The sequence below is a fragment of the Maylandia zebra genome, linkage group LG1 (assembly GCF_041146795.1).
Source record: "Maylandia zebra isolate NMK-2024a linkage group LG1, Mzebra_GT3a, whole genome shotgun sequence".
Classification (NCBI taxonomy): Eukaryota; Metazoa; Chordata; class Actinopteri; order Cichliformes; family Cichlidae; genus Maylandia; species Maylandia zebra.
In genome coordinates, this window is record NC_135167.1 from 18167817 (window position 1) to 18191207 (window position 23391).

At 40.2% G+C, this 23391-nt stretch overlaps 1 protein-coding gene across 1 annotated transcript; it reads right to left on the reverse strand.

The window, feature by feature from the left end:
• Positions 1-5615: 5615 nt before the first annotated feature.
• Positions 5616-20864, reverse strand: LOC101481319 (calretinin). Its single transcript, XM_076882766.1, has 11 exons — positions 20682-20864; positions 14191-14267; positions 12599-12688; positions 12315-12395; positions 11221-11277; positions 10322-10399; positions 10101-10156; positions 9970-10009; positions 8035-8088; positions 6336-6407; positions 5616-6200 (listed from the first exon to the last, which is right to left on the reverse strand). The coding sequence occupies exons 1-11, from the start codon at positions 20773-20775 to the stop codon at positions 6084-6086; spliced, it is 816 nt and encodes a 271-aa protein (XP_076738881.1). The 5' UTR covers positions 20776-20864; the 3' UTR covers positions 5616-6083.
• Between the last annotated feature and the right edge of the window lie 2527 nt (positions 20865-23391).

Genomic DNA, 23391 nt, shown 5'->3' on the forward strand with positions numbered 1-23391 from the left:
ATTCACAGACCATAATGGATATGCACAAATAAATACAACCTTCAAAAAATAATAATTAAGGGAACACTGAGTCATCACAGTATAAGTCAGTTAAAGCTTCCTGGAGGTCATTTTGTAGAGCTCTGGCAGTCATCTTCCTCGTCCTCCTCATACAAAGGAGCAAATTCGGGTCATGCTGCTGTCTCTGCTGGGAGACAGAGCTAACCTTCTTGCAACAGCATGTTTAGATGTCATCCTGGAGGAGCTGGACTACCTTTACAAGCTGAATGGGCAGCAGGAGCCCATGCTACCAGAAATGACTCAACACTAGAAAAAAGTTGACATGATAAGGAAGGATAAGGACAGATTAATGATCTGTAGCCACCGCCTGCTAATCAGGCATTTTACTTAATATAAATAAGAAATAAGATGTAAATAAGATGATTGCAGGAACGATGCCGCTACATATTAACAGCATTCTGCAATTACTTGATTTTCCACTTGAGGGCAATATAACACAATAGGCAGTGTCTGTCTGTGAAGGTTCTCAGTCATCCAGGTCATCGTAGTCTAAGGAGCTTGGAAAGTAAAGCGTCTGGACTTCTTTAAAATGCTTGAGGACGTTTCATCTCTCATCCGAGAAGCTTCTTCAGTTCTGATGACTGTAAAGTCAGAAGGTGTCTCATAATATGGCTTAAAACTGTCTCTTTTTAAGCTTTATACATCCTTACCATAGTAATTTTGATGATCGCTGTGAAAAATATTAGAAGATGGAGTTCATTCACACTTCAGTGTTTAACATAAAAAATCAAGCACATGATTGTACCTGACACACTGCAGAAGATTGTGCTGTTTCTTTCAAGGAAGTAAAATAAAGAATTGCCATTTCCTGTGTCCGTGTACAGGTTCTTCCCACTAGATGGAGACCTACATATGTCAAATGTCACTATATGTGTACCAGCCAACAATCCAAATTAGCTATGTATCCAACCTTTTATCCAGGGGAAGAGGCAGAGTACAAATTGCCGGTCCACAACCATTTATATTTGTATCCACACTCATAGCAAATAGATAATCATCAATTAAGCTAACATGCATGCATTTGGTCTGTGGGAGTAAGTCAGCATCCAGAGAAAGCAGGAGCATGGCTGTGTGTAAACTGCACACAGAAAAGCCCGAAACAGCCACCCAGAACTGCCAGCACCCCACAAATGTGACCTGGGAGCTAAACAGCTCCACTAACATAACAAATGACAGGAAGACTGAAAGTTTACATTGGGATCCAACCTTTACAAACACATTGCAATAATCTTTGCTTCCATATTAACATCCAGTCGCCCAACTCCTTTTCTGTTAAACTCCCTTATTCTTTGTGGCCCTCTAATCATTCAGGGTGCACGAATGAGCTGTGGTTTGATGTTAAGGGGCTTCTGCAGTCAGTGCTGCTCTACATGAAGATGTCAGTCATGCTTATTTTCTTCCAGAAGCAAGCAAGAACAACGACCCCGCTTTCACTCAGTCTGTGTGGAAGGAAAGAGCAATCTGGAAGAGCATCACACAGCAGAGCCTGGAAGTCCATAAAACGTTCTTCTGTAACTTGACAGAAAACAGCAGCTTTCACTGGCACACCAACACAGTGACAGAACAGGACGTATACTTGGCTTATGTGGGACTGCCAGTGTGCAAAGGAGATATGGATATTTCCAGCAAACCCACATCAGAGAGAGGGACAGACATGAGGAAGAGCACAATGCAGATTTGAGCTTTTTCTTTTTTGTTTAGTCACAAGTAACATGCAAGGGTTTGACTTGGAATAGATTGTAGCTGAAGGTTCATCATTAGTGACTGCACCATATGTTTGTCTGAGTATGATTCAAGTAATATAAATATGTAATAAATAGTAATATAAAATGTTAAAGCTACTAAATCGTACCCCAAAGCAGAATTGAAGTCATCCTACATTTTTGCTAAAACCACTGAGCTGAAAGAAGTTTAAGTGATGAGGAGAAGAAGGAGGCTGAAGAACTGTGATGTAAACAGATCAGAGTGAAAAGAAGCATTAAAATGGAAAAGCACCAGCAAAAGAATAGAGGAAGGAGTGGTGAGAGAGGCCTGTTATTCACTGTAATGCTGAGTGATGTTTCACTGCTTACCTGAGATTTTTGAAGAGGCCCTTTAGGAAAATATTACCTAGGATACATGTGATATGTTTCTGTTGCCATGGCTTATAAAAACCCCTCATTATTTACTTCTCTTTATTCCCTGTGAGGTTCTGAGCTCATAGATGGAGAGGGACAGACATGAGGAAGCAGAGCTCTGTGATTATAAAAGGACACAAAGCAGTGCAGAGAACCAACAAACATTACATTTAGTGCATTTATCACATTTAGTAATCGGCACAATGTAAAATAGTGTCTTAAATAGTGTCTATTTATTTTTATTATTTGGAAAAAACTAACGCAAAGAGTTCTGACAACAAATTTAATCTGACAATAGAAATACTGACAGAAATATACAGGAACAAAACAAGTGAAGCTCGTTTCTGCCACTGAAAACACATTTTTCAGTCTATAAGTCAAAAAATTGTGTTATTATATTCAGGTTATAGTTATTTTCTCAGAAGTTTGAGGTAATAAGTCAAAAATTTGAGATAATAACCTGAAATTCTGATTTATAGATGGCAAAAAAAATCCTCTTTCCAGTGGTGAAAACAAAGTTTCATAATAGGAAGATATCAGTACACAATTGTTTTATTCTTCTTGCAATCATGTTGGTGATGCGCAGGGTTCCTAACAAGATAGAGCTTGTTTGGTGCAGTCTGCTGTTTTTTGTTTTGTTTTTTAAATCTAAGACCTGTAAGGTTTATTATCTTTCTCGGTGATCGGAGGAATATATGAGTATGCGAGGCCGTGCATACATAAACAACTACTTTGCTCCATACTGGTCTTTTTTTCATAGCAATCATTTGGAGGCGGTTTATTTTATTTGGGAATAAACATGCAGGAAAAATGATGGCTTTGTTCTATTACAGAGCCCCAGTAAGTCATAACACTGTGAGCCCAGATGCACAAACCAGGACCCTGAAACTAAAGTGGATAATAGTTTTATTACTCTTACTGGGATCAAGACTTGGTTCCCAGCTTTTTCCACTCATTGTTTATCTGACGTCTCATAAAGCAGAATAAATGAAACACCTGTGAGGGAGTGCAGAGCCCTTAACAATACTTCCTTGAATTTTAATGTGTAAAAAAGCTTGGATGGCCGTTATTATGCACCTTGTGGCCATCCAGCTGCAAAGAACATTATATGTTCTACCTATGAGTGCATTCATCATTATTGCTTTTTAATTGCCCTGTAATAGTACTGTGACTTCAGCTGTGTAGATTTAAAACAGGGTACTCAAATAAAAATATTCGTGTTTCACTTCAGTGTGCGTTTCGGTCCTTGGTGTGGTTTAGGTAGAGGACAAGAGACAGACAATAAGAAGGAAAAAATGTTTGTACAGATTTTTACAGGCAGCATAAAGTCTGCAAAAATCAAACTAATATACATGTCAACAAGTCCTGCTGCACCAGTGGAAAGACGTAAAACAAAAATTGCCACACATCAGCTTTGTGTCTCTAAGCGGAGTCAGAGTGGTGGGTGCAGCAGTCTAAGCAGGGACCTCTGTCTCCCCAGTGACTCGCAGCTCTTCTAGGAAGACAGTGAGGAGTTCCAAAACCATCTGAGAGACATAATCTCTTTAGTGTGTCCCAGTCTAGCCCAGGGTCTCCTCCCGGTTGGGCCTGAAACACCTGATCCAGGAGGTAGATGCTCGAATCAACTTGAAAAAAAAAATTTGTAAAGTATCTGCGAGTCCTCCTGAAACCCTGTGTCCCCATACTGGGATGTTACATTTTGGTTTCGTTGCACCTTATGCTTCATTTTACTCAATAAAGTTGTTCTTGAACTTGTTAAACAATTGTGTTGTACTGTAGAAACAGCCAATGACCCATATGAGCGCATTGCTTAAAAAATAAAGAAAAAACAATATTCTCTTCAAAAACAATGGTTAGTCCAACTAATCCCAAATAACTCAGGGGAATTAAAAATGCATCCCAAACCAAAAGCTTGACTCTGGAGGTTAAAGAATGCAATGTATGATGTAAAACAGGAGATAAAGAGGATAAAGATGGAATAAGTCACGTAAAAACGAAATGCCAGGCTGTATGGGTCCTGCACAGACAGAACTACAGGAAAATATTTTACAGCAGCCTCTAATATTAACATAATTTGCTCATAACATAAAGATAAGTATATATGAGATTTTAAAAAAGCTCCATAGCAAATGCTTTTAAACTCAAAACCTGTGTGAGTGTGTGTGCGTGTGTGTATAATATAAACACTCTCACGGCTCTCATCTGCTTGTCTCATTCCTCTCGCCGAGTGGGACTGATGAGTGTGAGGGAATCAGAGCGGATATAACTCTCGTTTCCTTGTTGTCAGCAGTTAACAGCTCGATCTGCAGCCCAGTTTTTCACTCTGTGCTCTGCTGTGGAAGTTATATGTGTGTGTGCATGCCCACATGTATGTGACAGTTAAGATTTGCTGCACTTTTTGAGAGTGTGTGCAGTGGCAGCGATGGTGTACATGGAGGGGTGTGCTTTAAAGATAGTGAGTTTAATTAAAGATGAAAGAGTTGATGATTAATTGATGAAAGGTAGACTGTTCCATTGCGCTGAAGTACGGGGGGGTGTTGACCCTCTTCTCATATAGAAAGCAACTGAAAATTGCCAGTATGTAAATACCAGTGATGTGTAATCACATCTTTTGGAGCCTTCTTCCTCATGTTATTCCAGTTTTGGTGAACTATTCCACACATAATCTATAGAAAATATCTGGAAGATCACTTTTGTGGTGGAGACTATGTTCCAGTTAACTAACATCACCAATCATTTCTTATATTTTGCTGCATTATACCAGGTTTTTGCTATAATCCTTTCTGTCATCGTTGTATTTTTACTCAGTTGTATATAGTATTTGTATTTGTATTCTATTTTTATCTTATTGTATATTTATTTTATTTTATTCTACTGTATATAGTATTTTATTTTATTCTATTCTGTACAGTTGTGTACTGTATTTATTCTTATTGTATTCTAATTTTTGCCTCATAACTTTTGCACTGTCCACTTCCTGCTGTGACAAAACAAATTTCCCACGTGTGGGACTAATAAAGGTTATCTTATCTTATCTTATCTGTTTCAGAAAGAGCGAGGCAATCATCCTACTGCTGTTTTGTTGTTCGTATTCTGGCTCGTCTTCCTCTGCTGACTTCATCTCAAAGACTGGTGCCTCTGAGGCTCTCCTCTATAAAAAATGGAGTAGCACAAGCTCCTTTTACATCACACTTTCTGGTACCAGGAGATTAGAAAGTGAAGGTGGAGTGCTCTGGAGAAAACACTCTTGCTCTGGGCATCTGTCCTGCAGTTGTACTCGCCACGAGACACTAGGAGTGAGAACAGACTACATCAACGTCTTACTGCGGCAGCTGTGGCACAGTGGAAACAAGCCCCCTGCTAGCTGATGTGTAACAAAACAGTATTTATGCACTGGTGGGACTTCTTTTGATGCGAGTGAATAACTGGGACAAGAGCTGTCATGTTATATTTATTCATTCTTTCGGTAATATCTTTAGTAAACAGTACAAGCCTCATCAAATAAAACAAGCTCATAATAATAAATGGTGAATGAGTTTGAAATAAATAAACAAATTCAACAGAAGCATTCAACTTGAATTCAACAGGAGGGGAACATATGTCGACAGAAATTAATTTAAAAATAGAAACGCATATCAAAAACGGGACATCAAATGAATAAATACTCAATATATTCCTTTAGTCATTGCTAGCTGTCTCACTATTGAACTGCATGTTTAGAAAAGAAGAAGAAGAAACTCTGATGGTACAAAGACTAAACAGCAGGGCTGCAGTACACTGTGCTTTCAGGAGCGTTTTTGTCTTCACTCTAAGTGGTGTAGCGAGGCTGGGGGTCATACATGCAGCAGGTTACATCAGGAGGTAGGAAGGAGGAGGCAGTGGGGGGAGGAGTCCCAGGCAGAGGAGTCACAGCATGGAGTCCCGGCAGAGGACGATCTCCATCTCAGTGCGGTACAGTTTCCCTCCATCTGATAGAGCCATGATGCTCTTCTTGTAATCCTCCAGTCCGGTTGAGTCCACGTCCTGCCATAAATGACACGGGCACACCGAGTCAGCGGATAAGCATACTCTACACTACAGCAATCTCATCTCTGCTCTATATTTAGCAAGTAGACAAGTAACCTGAACTGATTAATCAATAGGCTGACTATTCATTACCATTTTGTTCTTGTCACAGAGGTCCTTCAGCAGAGCATCGAGCTCCTGCTCATCAATACATCCGTTACCATCCTGGTGGATGAGACAAGAGAGGAGGTCTGAATTATACAGACAAGGAAAAGTTCTCCTAAAAGCAGGGATCGAAGCAGGTGAGGGAACCCGAGGATCAGGTGTAGAGGTGCAGCATAGGGGAAAAAACTGCTTAGAAATAAGTCACATAACAACTTGTTTTGTGAGTTTCTTAGTGTGCACGCTGTGAATAATCCCACTGAATTAAACAAGATATACGCAGATGTTTCATGAGCTATTCGGCTGATTTTCCACAATTTGACGCTGTAAAGCAAAAAATTTGAATTCAGTGAGTGAATCTAATCATGACCTTAAATATAAACTGATGTCTGCTGCCCTTGATGTACATCCAAACATTGACCATGTAAGCCACAGCCTGCTGTAATCTTCCCCAAAATACTGCACTAAATATGACAAAATGCCTGATATTCTAATGAAACCTTTAAACAACACAAAAAATAGTACACTTCAATTACTTTTGCAAGATTTTTCACAAAAACATAATTAGGACATCCAATGTATTAAATTTTCTTTTTCTTTTCTTTTCTTTTTCTGTGCAGGTGGTGAAGTAAGCTGACGTTTTCCTCAGTCTGCCTTCGGGCATGGCCTCCACTGGGAGCCATCTACACCTGTGTTCAATCACATTATCCTGAATAGTAGCTAGAAGGACAGCAGAACTCCGTCAAATTGTTCGTCTCCCTCATTTGTATGAGGCACTTTGACTCCATGTCTTCCTCTTTTTCCTGGGTCCTGGCTCTGCTGTGCTTACCTGTTATCCAGACTTACCAGTATTGCCAAGGAGTTGCAGCCGTCTCCATCCATCTACACCGGCCAGTACACCCTTCATCAACACTCACAGCGATTCTTTGAGGCTAAGACTGAGACACTAAGACCTCACCTCTTTGTTAATTAGGACAGATGCTTTTTACATCACACTATTAATTTGTTTTTTAAGTAATTCATTCTGTACTAAAGCAGAACAAAAGACTGAAATTCCCAAGATGATAGCAGAACTAAAACTATCCACTTTCTACCACTGATCTGGGCCCGGGTCACAGGAGCAGCAGCCTAAGCAGGGATGCCCAGACCCTTTTATCGCTGGTCACAGCCTCCAGCTCTTCCAGGGCAACACAGATACGCTCCTGAGCCAGCAGAGAGGCATAATCTCCCCAGCGTGTCCCATGTCTGACCCAGTGTGTTTGTTTAGAAAGTATTTCACAGATACTCTGTATGATAATCAAATCAAAATGATTTTATTAATCCCTGCAGTGACATGTGGATCTTTGACTAGTGTTTCTATCCCCAAATCCATGACATTATATAGACTGCCAAGACATTTGGCCGTGATGATGATCCAGAATTATTTGATCCTCAGTTTTCCACCAATCCCCATGAGGGTGACATTTATAGTAGAGAGCAAAACAAAATCATCAAGCACTTGACAATGTAAGATATTCAGAGTTATCCGTAAGGGTGTTAGCATTCTGATCTGAGCAACTAGCTCCAGTACAGCTTTACAAAGCTGCTAGCACAGCTGCACACATCTGTTTAGGTACCACACACCATGCATAATACACAGGAAGGGAATATAAACTATGACGGAAGAAGCTGAGGGACATGCTGTTTTCACCTGATCGTAGAAAGTGAAGATGGAGTCAAACTCCTTAACTGTGAGTCTGATACCCTGTGTGTAAGAGAAAAACAGAGAGGAGTGAAATTTGTTAGAAACTGATGGGTATTTCTAGAGAGCGGTAAAAGCCCCACCAGATCCAGAACCGATATTAATCCATGTAGATTATGATAACTGGGACTAGAGTTCAGTTAATCCTCAGCAGACAGACTAATCCTCTGTCCGAAAGAAATTGCAGATCTGCCCTCACAAGTCAGCTGTACATATCATGACATGGTACACATGGGATGTATATGTGGAATGGAAGGTGAAACCTATACACACAGAGGTCATGTTTCTTTTTTTTAATAATAATCTTCTACAGTGCTGTTTACAAGTATTTCACCTCTTCCTGATGTCTTTTTTTTTTGCATATTTGTCACACTTACATGATCCAGATAATCAAAAAACTAAACACTAGACAAAAATAACCTGAGTAAATACTAAAGGGAAAAATCTATCCAATCTGCTGTGTGAGAAAGTGTTCCCCCGTTTGTAAAATAATGAGTTAACTGTGATTAACCACATTTTTTTGGAAAGCTGGGTTCAGTTTCACTCACCACACCTGAGCCAGACCTGTATAGTCAAGACGTGACTTAAATAGACCCTGAAGCAGGCTAGAAGAGCCCAAGAAGAGCTGAGAAACAAAGCCTGGAAAGGGTTATAAAGCCATTTCTAAGGCTTTGAGACTCTACTGAACCACAATGAGGGCCGTTATCAACAAGTGGAGAAAACCTGGAACAGTGGTGAATGTTCCCAGGAGTGACAAGGAGTTAAAGGTTCACACAGACACCTGCTAATAAGTGCTACGTAACAGACTTCTTCAGCTTTTCAAGCAGGTCAGAGTCTCGGCTTTAACTGGGTCACTGTAACACGTTGATTTTTTTCCTTTTTCAGCCCTTCTGTTGTAGATTTGCTGCTGTGTTTGGGATCATTGTCCTCTTGCATAACTCACTTTGGGCCAAGCTTTAGCTGTCAGACAGATGGCTTCACATCCGACTCTAGATCACTTTGGTATATAGATGTGTTCATAGTCTACTCATTGACTCCAAGGTGCCTAGGTCCTGTGGCAGCAAAACAAACCAAAATCATCAATCCTCAACCACCACTGCACTGACAGGTGGTATGAGGTGTTTGTGCTGACATGCAAGTGTCCAAAAGACATTGTTCTGGAAGTCTAGTGGTTCGTTCAGATGTAACGTTGAAGACATAAAATGTGCTGCCATTTTTTTCTTTTTTTTTTAGAGAGAAGAAGCTTTTTGCTGGAAACCCTGCCAAACAGGCCACACTTGTTCTTTTTTCTCTGTCACAAACTTTAACACTTAGCGTGCTAACTGAAGTCTGTAGAGTCTGTGATGTGGGTTTTGGGTTTTTATGTGAGTTTGTGGAGATGTATTAACACACATCTGAGTGCTACAGATGTGCTACAGACCAGTGAACTGCCAAAACCTCTGTTTTTTTTTTTTTTTTTTGTATAGCGTTGCTGACACTTCCCGATGATCAATTAATCAAGCAGATTTGATTAGCAGCACCTAGCTGCTAAGCCTCTTCCTGTGAAACCTTTCTTTCTTACGTGACTGTACCTGACCAACGTTGTTGTCCTGCCAGACAGGTCTTATCTGCCTGGCTGGACTGCCTCAGTGGTTTACAAAATCCCAGCTCAATCAGGCATTCACAGAGAAAGATGTTCATCCTAGAAATCCCATCTCAATACTCCAAGAAACATGGAGCCCATCTGGCTGCAGGAGGGGAACTTAGACTATCATATATTTAGCTATCATATATAATTTTGTTCTGAATCTCTGGAGAGCTCTTCAGCTTCTGACTTATTCACATCAACAAGAACTGACGGGATCTGAAGGAACAGGCTTTTGTCGCTTATAAGCATAATCTTACCTGGAACTTCAGCAGGAAATTTTCCTGGACCGGCAAGAGCCTGTGGTGAAACACAGACATATGAATGATGTCCTTAAAGAAAAGTTTTAAAAATGTTCCTAACATACAAATAACACAAAGACGACACTCACCTGGCCATCTCAGAGAGGCCCAGCTTCCCATCGCCATTAAGATCAAACATATTTAGCTACACAGAAAGAAAATTAACAGGGAATTTATTGAAGTAATGTATCACATATTAACTACTCAAGGGAGCTTAAATGTGGCAGTTAAGTGTTTAGCCCACAGCAATACAGGGTTATTCTGTGCTAATGGGCTGCAATGTTTGCAATCTTTGCCTCGTGGCACTCACAATCGTCTGCGTGTATTCATTAAGCTTCTTGTCTTCATAGTTTCTGTTCGCCTTCTTCAGCAGGTCTGACAGGAAACCCTGAAGTGAGAACAAAATAACCACCTCAGCCACTGATTAGATGAGCAAGCTGAGTATTTGTTTTCAAGTTGAGGTTTTGTTTTTCACATGACAGAATTTTTAATGGAGTGCGTCATGTCCATGTGCAGTTTCAGAGTAGTTCAATCAGTAGCACCGATTCTTCCAACAGCGTAACATACAGAAATGAATCATCTCAACCAAGGACAGATTAGTTTAGTGTATTCGCTGCACAGCCAGTCACACTCCACATATTATCTACTTACTGCTGCCTTTTGGTTGTGAAAGGAAAATGACATGTGTAACTAGTCAAAGCATTTTCTAAATATGTCTTAAATACTGGCGTGTCTATGTAAATTGCCCCTACGTGTGATATTAATTAGTTATTATCACATGTAGGGGCAATACAGCAGCCATAGTGATGAATTTGAATTTACTGCACAGATCACTGCCCCATGCAGCAATCAGCTGTATAGTAGCACACATAGAGACTACTGAAGTCATCTTTTGCTGTTTCATTTATAATTAGAAGTGTTGTGTAGGCCTGAATCAGGAGGAAAAGACCTAAAGTTTGAATTAATGCTTTTATGTGGATGCAGCAAAGCGTGTCTGCACGCAGAGATGGAGCCACTCAATCTGTTTAGGATTACATACATGGATAGTCCATGACGAAGACTACATAGGGTCACACACTGGGTCACATTTACCTAGAGTCTGAAGAAAATGGTTTGCAGAGAAGATTTCTAAAATGCATGAACAAAACCAACAAAACGGTCCATCTGCATAATGATACTACATTTATTTTTGCTTTATTTGTGATTTACCTTCAGCTCATTCGATTCAATGTATCCACTGCGGTCAGTGTCATACTTCCGCCAGGCCTGTCGGACAAGAATAATGTTTTCAGAAAACACCATATCATCTTTAACCACTTTGACAGTAAAATAATAAAACTAAATCTTTACACACTCATAAAAACTCAAGTAAAACCAAACACTGTGTAAATGTTGACTCTGTGAAAGACCTCATCAAAGATGGATACCTAAAAGTCCTCCAGCGCTCTCTGCGTTTCCCCTGCACAAAGCTGTGCTCCATTCATAATGTATGGCTATCTGAGAATAGCTTTAACACACAGAACAGCCTGAACATCGCACCACTAAAAACCTTCTAAAGTAGCACACATCAAGTGTGTGTTTGTACAGTTTATTTACAATTTAAGCTCACCAGATGTTTTCTCTCAAACAGGAAATCTCTGCTTTATTAAGCACAAGGTGTTAAAATATCTCTGGAAAAACTCCTTCAATGTAATTAATCCATTATAGGTGATATAAAGATGCTTTTCAGGCTCAGAGTCATCAGATAACTATTTACTCTATTTACTAATTGCTTCTAATTTTAGGTTATTTCAACTATTCATCAAAATGGCCAAAGAGAATTTATGCACATCAGTGATGTCATTCTGCTGCCAGGCGTGAGTGTGACCTAGATCTCAAACACAGCAGTTTTTAGGACAATATCGACTATTTTATGAGTATCCAGGGTTCTAATTAACAATTCACACCTAGTGGATTGTCTCTGTACGAAACAGGTGTCCTAACTTGGGAGGAAAATTAAAGGAAATGTGAGTCAGCTGAACGGGCGTCCCACAGGACGGGCTGTAATGGCACACGGACTTGAGGCGATTGTGAGCAAATTTCACAGCTCACTAAGATTTATTAGTCACTGAGCAACTTTCCCTCCAAAATATGGGACTTCAAAAGAAGCACAGAAGGAAGGAGGCTAATTCTTTACATTCAGCTGAATGGCTTTGGATAAGAATATGAGCTTGGCTGACCAAATTTGTAGGGTTATGTAAGAGTGCTCGCTGCATATCAACAGTTAAAGCCTGGGACACAGATGTGTATATATGCCAACTTACTGCCATGAATTCAGAACTGGATCCAACAAACTCTCTGAAACAGATCAGGAAGTTTTCTTCTGTGGGCAGAATCTGAGCCAACTGCAGAGTGATACATGAAGAAATGGGAAGATTATTAACCAACATCACATATTTTATGTTATTGGTTTGTAGTTACAAAGTGGGAAGCATTTGAAATGTAGGCTTCATATAAACAATTGCCGTTCACAGTGAAGACAAACAGGGAACAGAAGAGGATGAATGAGGCTGGATAAAAAGTTTGTAAGAAAATAAATTGTTCTCACCTCTGACATCTCAATTCTCCCATCAGAATTCTTGTCAAAGCTGGCCATGAACTCTTTCATCTTTTCTTTGAATGTGGCGTGTGAGGGATCCTGCAAACACATCGAATTACACTTATCAAGATATATGAAATATATGAAAGGTTACTCTTATAGAGTAAGGTTTAGTAATGGGCATTACTCTTGAAAACAGAACAAAACACCACAATCTGAAAATAGACAGCTCTCTTCCTCCAGCTCTCAACCTCTTTATTCTAAGCCCCGCACATCATGGGCTAAAAATAAATACATGATTTTGGGGCTTTCAGTGGAATACTTTTAGGTTTACAAGCTCTGCCTTTGCAGAGGGTAGAAGAAGCATAAAAAGTGGCCATATGTCTCTTGATCTGCACAAAATGATCCCTATGAGTGCCACCCACTCCAATCTGAGACATTATCAGATGATGATGATAATGATGAATAAAATGGTGGTAAAAAAATATAATGCAACATTTTTATAAATAAGCCATTAGATAAATGCTGGAGAGAATCATTTATCTTGGGATTTATTGCATGAACAAAGATTTTAATTCAATTATAATTGAATGCACTCTTAATGGTGGTGTTTATTTCTGAGGTGGCAGCAGCACATTAGAGCTCTGAAACCTTAAACTGGATACATTTCAACTTTAAAATGTTACCATACCTCAGTCTTGTACTGAAGGAAATGTGAGAATCACTTTAGTTTGTTTCGTTTTTAGTATCAATGTGAAAGTAATTTTAGTGACTGAACGGGTATTCTTGTTGTGTATTTTGTGTTCGAATAGCTGAAATTCTAACAGAGTAAAATACACTTTGTAGCACATCAGCATCAAGCATAAGAACATTTATACATTTTCTGTATCACCAAATTAATACATGCACGTTCTCGTGATAAAGTGACGCAGATTTTGCACATATAAAGGCTACAGGAGCTCATCTGATTACAGGGGTTTTCTCTGTATTATTGTAGTGTTTTTAGCTTGCAATATAAAGCACCTTGTGATATTTTTTTATTGTGCAATTTACTTCTAATATTTTTTTATTTGAGGATTTTTCTTTTTTTTAACCAATTTTATTTTATAGTTCATATTTATTTTTAATTTAGTGACTGTTCTATATAATATAACAGCCTGTACAGCACTTTGATCAACTGATATGATACAGGGATAAATTTTGACTTCACTTCACTTGAAGCTGAGCGATAGGCAAGTTGTCCATTTATATTAACTGATTAGGGCAAAACGGTTGTGCAGTGGTCAGCGCTGTTGCCTCACAACAAGAAGCTTCAGGTTTCCTGGGTTCAAATTCAGGCTCTTTCTATGTGGAGTTTGCCTCCATTTCTCTCCAAAGACATGCACCTTAGGTTAATTGGTGATTCTATATTGACTGTAGGTGTGTGTATAGGAGCGTAAATGGCTGTCTGTCTCTTGATGATCGACTGGCGACCTTTCCAAGGTGTACTTTGCCTCTTGCCCTATGACGGCTGGGACAAATTTTTCAACACCCCCACAACCCTGAATTGGACAAGTGGAAGAAAATAAACTGATGGATGTACAAAGAGTAAACACACTCACCATCCCTGCTCCTCGTCTTGTATTCTCCAGCTCGCTGAAGAAGTTTTCTAACTCCTTCCCTTCGATGTAACCATTTCCTGCGGCGCATCAGAGGAACAAAATTAGTTTGGCACAAATGATGTTATGAGGCTTTTAAGTCGCCTCAAGTTTTGTTGACTGTTCAAAAGTTTAATTAAAGACTCAGATGTGGATGAGTGATTAAAGGTCACCAGGGGTTCTTTAAATTTGGCAACAGCCGCCAAACATTGAGCTCTAGTTCGGTCTCAAGTCCTCTTACCCCAGTAAGCAGTTCACAGGAGTGTATATGGAGCCTGTACATGCCCACAGCTTCACCAAAATCACTCTCTAAATATATTTGGCTGGTCCATCCATCAAATCAGCACAAAAATCTGAATAAAACTCTGGATGACCACTGGACAAGATATGAGTGAATCCTGGAGGACGTCCACACTGGGAAATAAGATGACCAGCTGCTATATCATCTCTACAGAAGTAAAACTTACTCTGATGAACTGGAGAGGTATGTTACACAAAAACAAGGTCATGCTAAGCTGACATTTAGCTGTGTGGCGATTCAGTGTCATGCTGAAATAAATAAAAGAACAGTCAAGCGCTGCCAGAGTGTAAGCAGCATAATGAGCGCTTCGTTTTCTTGCCTAAGAGGGTGAAAGTGTTCGGTCAGATTGATGCTTATTGGGGCATCCTGTCCCTCTGTCTGGGTTTGTGCTTCTTATGACGATCACATGACCCGAGATAATTTAACACAATAATTTACTTCACTGGTTTGCCTGCAAGTTCCACTAACAGGGTAACATAAATTACACTCCCCAGTCTCTTTTTAATCATAAGAATGAGTCCCATCTGTGTACTATACCAAGGGGGGAGGGGTTGCTTTTTATGTTGCAAAAATAGACATCGATGTAAAGGTTATTTCAAATAAAACAGAGTAAAATGCAGAGATGCACTCTGCTCCTGTCTTAATCTCTTATTCTCTCATCTCCCTTCCTTTTTGATCGTTTTCTCCCTCCCTTCGTCCCTCCCTCCCTTCCTCTCATCTCGGTGCCCAGCATTATTTGGACACTTTATCTGATAGGTGCTCCATGTCTCCATCTGGGCTATGGGTGAGCCGATGTTTCGACATAAACATGTCAGTTTTTCAGAGAAAGATTACAAAGCTTTGGGTGCAAAAAACCCCAAAAGATACAACATGCAAAAACTACACAGCCTCGGTTCAGCAGATAGTGATGTTCAGTTGAGATTCCCTTTATTTTTTACTGTTTCTAAGAGGCTGGGATTTAAATGGTAAAATGGCTGGACGACCATAATCTCTATCAAAGTGCAAATTAATGATAGAGAGCTTTTAAATTGCAGAATTTAAGCTATAAAAATCATCTGGTCATCAAGATGTCAGGAGAAAGGGTCAACAGTCTGACCATTAATTTTTGCATCACACTATTACTTGTATAGATAAATAACTGAACGAGTGAACGAACAAGCAAAGATAAAATGTCCAAAAAACAAAAAATATCTTTGGTATTAAAATAAAATGTATTAAAATAAGGAGGAATCCTTATTTTAATACATTTTATTAAATGATATGGTACAGAGTTGTCTCATAGTGAAAAGAGTCGATTTGAGCGTTTGTATGTGGATGTTGTGCGTTCTCTATGTGCGTGAGTGGGTGCTTGTTTCTTCCCACTATCTTTCAGAACTGGTTAATTTAAATTGATCGTGGCAGTTTTTCTCTCTGTGCTGGCCTTGTGGTGGAGTGGTGCTCAAGCCAGGGTGTCCACTGCCTTTAACCTTTTGCCAGATGTGATAGCCTCCCAGCAAAGAAAGTGAATGGGTGGATGCTAAGGAGGTTGGAAAAGAGCGCATAATCTGTGGTGATATTTCTATCATATGTCTGCCTACATAAGCAACACCTCTCAGCTCATCGGCGCCCGCTGCCAGAGTTTATGTTGCAGTCCGAATCTCAGCTGTCACATGGAGCGCACCACTGCACACTGAGCAAATGCAGTCCTTTCTCTCCCCAAACAAAAACACAGCTCAACTGCTGATTGCTCAGTGACACCTCGGAAACAATTCAGCTGATGCACGATGACTAAAAATGACAAAAGAGGGTCATGTGGGAAACAGATTTCTCAGAGAGGGCACCTGAGTGTTTCACCCCTAGGTGTGAACACAAACCCACATGAGGCTCCACATGCTGCAGTATCAGCTGTATGAGTTGTTTTTGTTTGTATGACAAAGAGGAATATATGATTCATTCTTTGTGTTTAATTCCCTGCAAAGCAAAGTCTTCTGTCAGATACACTTTATATCAAAGATGGATAAAGTCACCGGGTCTGAAAAGTGAAACCCGGCTGTTGTTTTTTTAATGACCAACAGGGGGCAGCTCCTCTGGTTTAAAAAAATGAGTTCATCCATCCATCCATCCATCCATTTGCTTCCGCTTATCCTTTTCAGGGTCGCGGGGGGCGCTGGAGCCTATCCCAGCTGTCATACGGCGAGAGGCAGGGTACACCCTGGACAGGTCGCCAGTCTGTCGCAGGGCTAACACACAGGGACAAACAACCATTTGCACTCACAAAATGAGTTCAATTTAATAAAAATCTATAAGAAAATAATCATACTTGACAGTGATTTATGAACTTAATAAACATTTTCCCCGTGAGTTTGTGGTACCAATCATGAGTTTAAAATCTTCTTTAATGCAAAGCAATGTTCATTTTGCATTAATATGGTCCCATTTAGAGTAGAATTTATAATACACTTTAGGATGTGACTACCTCATGATTGAGCATCCAGTGCAATGTCCTCAGTTTATCACTTTTCACCTATGACATATGCTTTCAGAAAATCTAACTGGTTAACTTGAGGTCTCCAAACAAGAATCTACAAACCAGTGGTTAGTGTCACTGTGACTGCATCCGTCTGGTAAATACAATCCTTGCTGCACTACAGAAAGGAATTTGTTGATGCCCTTTCAGTCAACAAAAGCGCACTGCCTACATATCATCCAAAACAGACTGTCGAGGTTGTGATTAACTCATTTCTCTCACTTTTGCAATTTAGTCCATCTTGGAGTGGGGAATTAATTACTTCTCACCTTTACTGAGCTGCTCCTAACCCTCTCCTTCTACAGGCACAGTTAAGCCACAAAAATAACTTAGATTAGGAACAAATTGGGGTTAAAATGAGCTAAAGTGTTGAAAGGGAGCAGGATTTACAGTGAGGCTTATTGTGAAAGCTCTGTGGGCCACTGCAGTACTGTCAGGCTGTGCTGTTCGATGAAAACAAACTGCAAATTTATCAGACAACTAAAGGTCATGACTTTTTCTCAATGGCTTCAGAGGGTAATCTTTCAACTGAAGTTGCAAAATGAAAATATGTATAGCTGGATCGGCTCATCGTGAAACAAAGTGGGGCGATGAAAGCACTCTTCTGCAGATCAGCTGCCCCACAGTTAAACAAATATCTATTTGTATATCAGATATAATATCACTAATTGTAAATATGCATCAACTAAACTTAGACTAAACTTAGGAATTTTATTTACTTTTATTCCTTGAAACTGATATAACAGCTTTTGTAGTTTTGATCCATTTATAGACTAAAATAAGATTTGTTTTCATTTCAAATCTTAGAAATTAAAATAAAAAACTGAAAATTTCATTCCACCTTGAGCACTTAATGTTACTTTAAAGATATTTTATAATGAAGTCTACCTCAAAATTAATTACACTGATCATTGCTTTCCTCTGTGATGCAAGTTATGCTATATTCATATTCATTTTAGTGCAAACTGTCCAGTTTCGGAGATGCTGGCTGTAGAGATGTCTGCCTTCTCCTGCCTTGTAATTTTCAAAGTTTGAAAATGCATTTCAAAATCTGGTCTTTTTCTTGAAATCATGACCCAGATACTCAAAAAAATCTATTGTGCTTGCACTGAGAATTTTCTTTCTACTATCCACATCCCCAAAACAAAACAAAGAAAGCGTATAGCTGCAGTCCTCTAAAGATCAGGACTGTTCCTGTAGAAACATCTGTCACAGAAATACATTCAAGTAATTGTTTTCTGTATGGGTTTATCATTGTGGCCCACTTTACAATGTTGCTTCACTGCATTGACGGTTGTGAGCAGTTGCAGTTTTTCTAAGGTACCTCCAGGGGGCGTCAATCAGGTTGAAGTCTTGACTTTGACTGGACCATCGCTGCACGTTGATTCTTTACTTTTGCAGCCATTCTCTTGCAGATTTGTTGCTGTGCTTGGGATCATAGTTCTGTTGCATGACCCAATTTTGGCCAAGCTTTAGCTGCTGGACAGATGGCCTCACATTTGATTCTAGAATACTTTGGTATACAGAGCAGTTCATGGTTAACTCAACGACTTTAAGGTGCTCAGATCTTGTGGCTGCAAAAACAAGTCCAAATCACCACCCCTCCACCATGATGCTTAACGGCTGATGTAGGAGCCATTTTTTATGTTGGTACCTTATGTATGCCGCTAGAGGTCACCTTTTGTGTTTTACAACATGGTGTGTCTATGGGAATGTATTTAAGGTAGACACACGTAATTAGCGGCAGGTGTGTTGTTGTTCGGAAGGAGCAAACAGTTTGTGACTGCTGTGCTGTCATGATATGGTGTTGGATAAAGAGAACTGTTGACATCAAATACAACAGAGGGAAGTGGAATAAAGATTCAAAATGAACAAGGTAAGTACGGCTGGAGTTATTGGACTGTAACAAGTTTAACAAGCTCATTCATATCAGTGGCATCGTGTCACCCCCGCCAACGAACACCTCAGTGGCTTCAGCTGGTCTGAGGTGTTCTTGCTGATGTGCTGTGTTTGGTTTTCTCCAAACACAGTGCTGTGCATTATGGCCAAACATTTCCGCTTCAATTGACATTGTTCCAGAAGTTGTGTGGGTTGTTCACATGCAACTTTGCAGACCTAAGCTGTGCTGCAACGTTCTTTTTAGAGAGAAGAGAGTTTGTCCAGCCAACCCATTCGAAAAAGTCATACTTGTTTGGCTTTTTAGTTTAACTTTTAACATGCTAACTGGGGCCACTAAAGTCTGGGCCTTTTGCAGTTTCTCTGAGCATTGGACATCTAGCCTTGTCTACCCCTGTGAACATTGCGGTATTGTGCTAACACACGTGAATGTTTCAGACCAGCAGACGTCCTCATATAAGCATTTAATCAAGGTCACCTGATCAGCAGCACCTAGCTGCATATTCATATTCCTATGAAAGCAGGTAGGGTGTAACTAGTTTTTTACATGACTGTAGCTAACATTGCAGCTCACACATGAGCCCCTCATGGAGGCATGGGAAGATGGTCACTTTCTCCTGGAGAGTGATTGTGTTGCTTAGTAGAAAATAGGCCTGAAACCTCTCTCAACAGTTCAAGGTAGGTTTTTATTTGCTTGTTTGCTTGTTTTGGTGCTTTAAATGCCACACAGAAAGTTCCACTTGTTCTCCAATGCAACAGCTCACACTAAAACAATATACATGGATAAATACAGACCAGAGTAAAAATACCTATATCTTATTAAATGAAATTAACACTTGCATTAATGAAGGCCCTTATATAAGTGGCTGTTTGTCAGTGAGCATGCATTCTGGCACATTTACATGGCCATCTTTTAACATCGACCCTAACCTGAACCTGTTTATATCCTTAACCCTAAAAGCAAGTGGAGGGCTGTGATAGACAGGATCATCCAACATGTCCTCAATCCAGTGGTCTAAAACTCAAACTGATCCTCATAACAAGTACACACACACACACACACACACACACCATCCACTCTCCACTTCACTGTAAGCTCCACCCAACAAAATCCAGAGAGAGAAAAACACACTCCTTCACTCTTGCATCCTCTCATCTCTTACCTTTTCACGCTCCCTCCATCCCCCACCCTGCTACCCCTTTCCCCCTCCCTCCTCTGCATCCACATCGCTCTCTCCCCTATCTCCCCTTCACTCTCTCTTTTCTATCTTTCAGCCCTTCGTCTCACTACTTCTGATCTGTTTTTTCCCTTCGCCCTCTTTGTCAGCATCCTCTTCGTAACACAACTTTACAATCCACTGCAGACCCCCTGACACATTTCTATAGTAAATAAAGTCACAACGTAAATGACCAACAGTGATTTAATCTGGTGGATTTTACTAAGTAAAACAGGAAAACTGTTTACTCATATCACAAATGTATCCTATATATAGTAACCTATTAGTTCAATTTTCTTACTGCAGTTTGTGACATTACTGCACTGATTCTGCAGATTTTTTACTACATTTTACAGTCGCTGAATTCTTTTTTTTAACGCACAAAAGGTTTTCAACTCTAGCTGGACACAAAATTCTCTTATATGCACTAATTTCAACCCCATCTTTTACATAATTACTGTTTAGTAATAAACACAAATTGATCCGATGGCTAGTTCCACAGTCATTAGACAGGCGGACACTTGAGCGCACTGACCGTCTACGTCAAAATGCTTCCAGATGTCGATGAACTGCACTGCGGTCAGCTCAGCCAGGTGCAGTTGGGGCGGCTGCTGCGGTTGAGTTGCCATCTTTGCTGTTTCTCCCAGCTTTAAGTCGTCCACAGTAGTTGGAGGTAAACTTTTCCCGGTGTAGAGTTCCTCGGGTCTGTGGGATGCGCCTCCCCAGCCGGGGCTTTTAAACCACCCGCGATGCCCGCGCTTCTGCTGTGCGCCACACGGGGGCGTCTCGACCGCGTGGAGAGCAACAGCAGAAGACCAATTACAAGAGGAAAGAGAGAGTGTGTGTGTGTGTGTGTGTGGGGGGGGGGTCCTCTGGGCTTTGTATATGAGTCACCATTAACTGCCGTCCAGGCTGCTGGTTTCATAGAAGGATCATTATACATCAGCCAATCCTGCTGCTCCCGCAAGGGGAAAATTACATCAAACAATTTATTCTAAAGCAGGGCGCCCTGCTGGCTCCAGTGGGTCTACTCACATCTATGTCATGCCTGTCTCTGCCAGTCCTGCATCTCCCTGAAATGTGAATGATCAGATAAAGTGTTAAATTAATGTCCAACCACACCTGAGGAGGAGGAGGAAGAACTCATAAAAATGAAAGGCTGAGGGCCATCCTTTCTCACAAATCCCTACTCCACTGCTTTTTCTTTTGAGATGACCCATCTGTCTTTCCTTCCATCACCTCCTCCCCTCTCAACCTCCCACACCCTTTAGCATCAATCTTCCCGACCTGTGCAGGTGAGAGGGGAACTCAGTCTCCCCAGCCAATCAAACACGTACTTGGCTTCAATCCAAGCAGCAGCAGCAGTAGCTGTTCTTGAATGGCCACTAAATCACCTAAATTCGTTTGTTCGTTCTGCAGTGCACTGTTGTCCCCCTTTTCCTCACCTTCCCCTCATTCTGTGGTTCTTATCCCTCTCTGGTTTGGACCCCAAAGAAGGATAGTTGGTGTGCTGGGGGAAGGGACTCAGACGATGAGGATGAAGAAGAAGAAGGAGACACTTTATCTTCTCACTGCAGAGCTGTGTGCTGCAGAGAAATGGAGGAAAAAAGAAGGAGAGAGAGCAGGAGAGGGCAGCTTATAAGTGTGTGTGTGTGTGTGTGTGTGTGTGGGATAAAATGCATATGTAAATACTGTGTATGTGTGAAAGACAGAAAAAAGTGGGGGTATTTTTAGGAACTCCCCTCTTAAAGCCTGAAGTGTATGAATAATGATCAGAGAATTTGTAGGATTTGTTTGCAGAGCTCAGAGCACTTTCTGATGAAAGTACCAGAAGTAAAGCGATTCCCTGAATAGTGAAGATGGATAAGTGATGAGGTTGTTAATGGACCACTGATCACCTTTTAAACAGACTTTGATCTGACTTATCCAAACACAAAAAAGGCATGTGAAGATGTGCACGTGCATCATGAATTTAAATCAGGACGGTTGCCCCGTTAGTGTTTGCGTTGCATGCCACTCATACTTTTCGTGGTTTGCAGATTATGGATAATGATGCAATCTGGTTAGCGGTGTATTAAACATATCATATGAAATTTAGATTAGCTAAAGTGGCTCAGTGTTGATATCTAAAATGGAAAATGAAATCAGGATGAGGGGATGGTGCAGACAGCCAGGTGTTTAAGAGGCTTTTCGGTTCACTTTGATTACATTTTGTGAAAGGCAACAACAAACTAGCATCTTTGGTTTTATGTAGAATTATTCAGGATCAAGAGCACAAACCCTGCACAAGTTTACACATAAAGACAACTGATTATTTAACGAATTTATAACCCAGCATGAAGTCAAAATGTAGCTTCAATATACAGTCATGTGAAGAAAACTTTAACTTAGTGTAGTATTTCACAGGACTGCAGGGAGTCCTGTGAAATACTAAGGAAACCACATGATTCAATAATTTGTTGAGTCACCTTTAGCAGCAAAAACGTTAAGTAATAATTTTCTGTATGACATTATTAGTCTCTAACATCATATTAAAGGAATTTCATATAGCCTTTCTTTGAAATGTTACGTCATTTCTTTGAGCTTTTCATTTATTTGTTTAATCACAGCTCTCATGAAGTCCCACCACAGCATTTCAATCAGGCTTGTGCTTTTATAGAGGTGATCGCACTTGCTGATGATCAAGTGCATTTGTTTGCAGCACCTGGCTGCTACTGCCCTCTTGCTTCCTGTGGAATCATTAAGGGTGGACTTTAACAGGATTATGTAAAAACTTTTTTTTCCCCCACATGAATGTACATGAATGAATAGCCACTGAATTTTAATAAGATGAGATTGTTTGGTGACTGCAGGTTGACGCTGTCGGTTGATGGTGTTTGTAGAGGATAATTATTACCTTTATTGCTCTCCCTGCATCTGTGCTGCTCTGATTGGTGAAACTGTTTTTCTCAGTTGTTCACCTCTCTTTTTTTCCCCAAGGAAAGAAAGTGCATCCAAAGATTCAGATTATAAATCTTACCCATTCTGGCTTGGGTGAAAGAGGCCTTGTGCTTTCATGTGTTTCTAACAAACAAAGTTTTTCTGTGATGTTGTAAAATAGCCTCTAAGGATGAGCCTCTATTCATTTTGTTAAGAAGGCTGACATTAATCCAAAAGAAGGAGGGAATCAAAAGTGTGAGCGTGATCCAACACAAAATGCAACTCTTTCAGTAAGTACAGCAAAGGTTTTTCTTTTATTTGTTAAT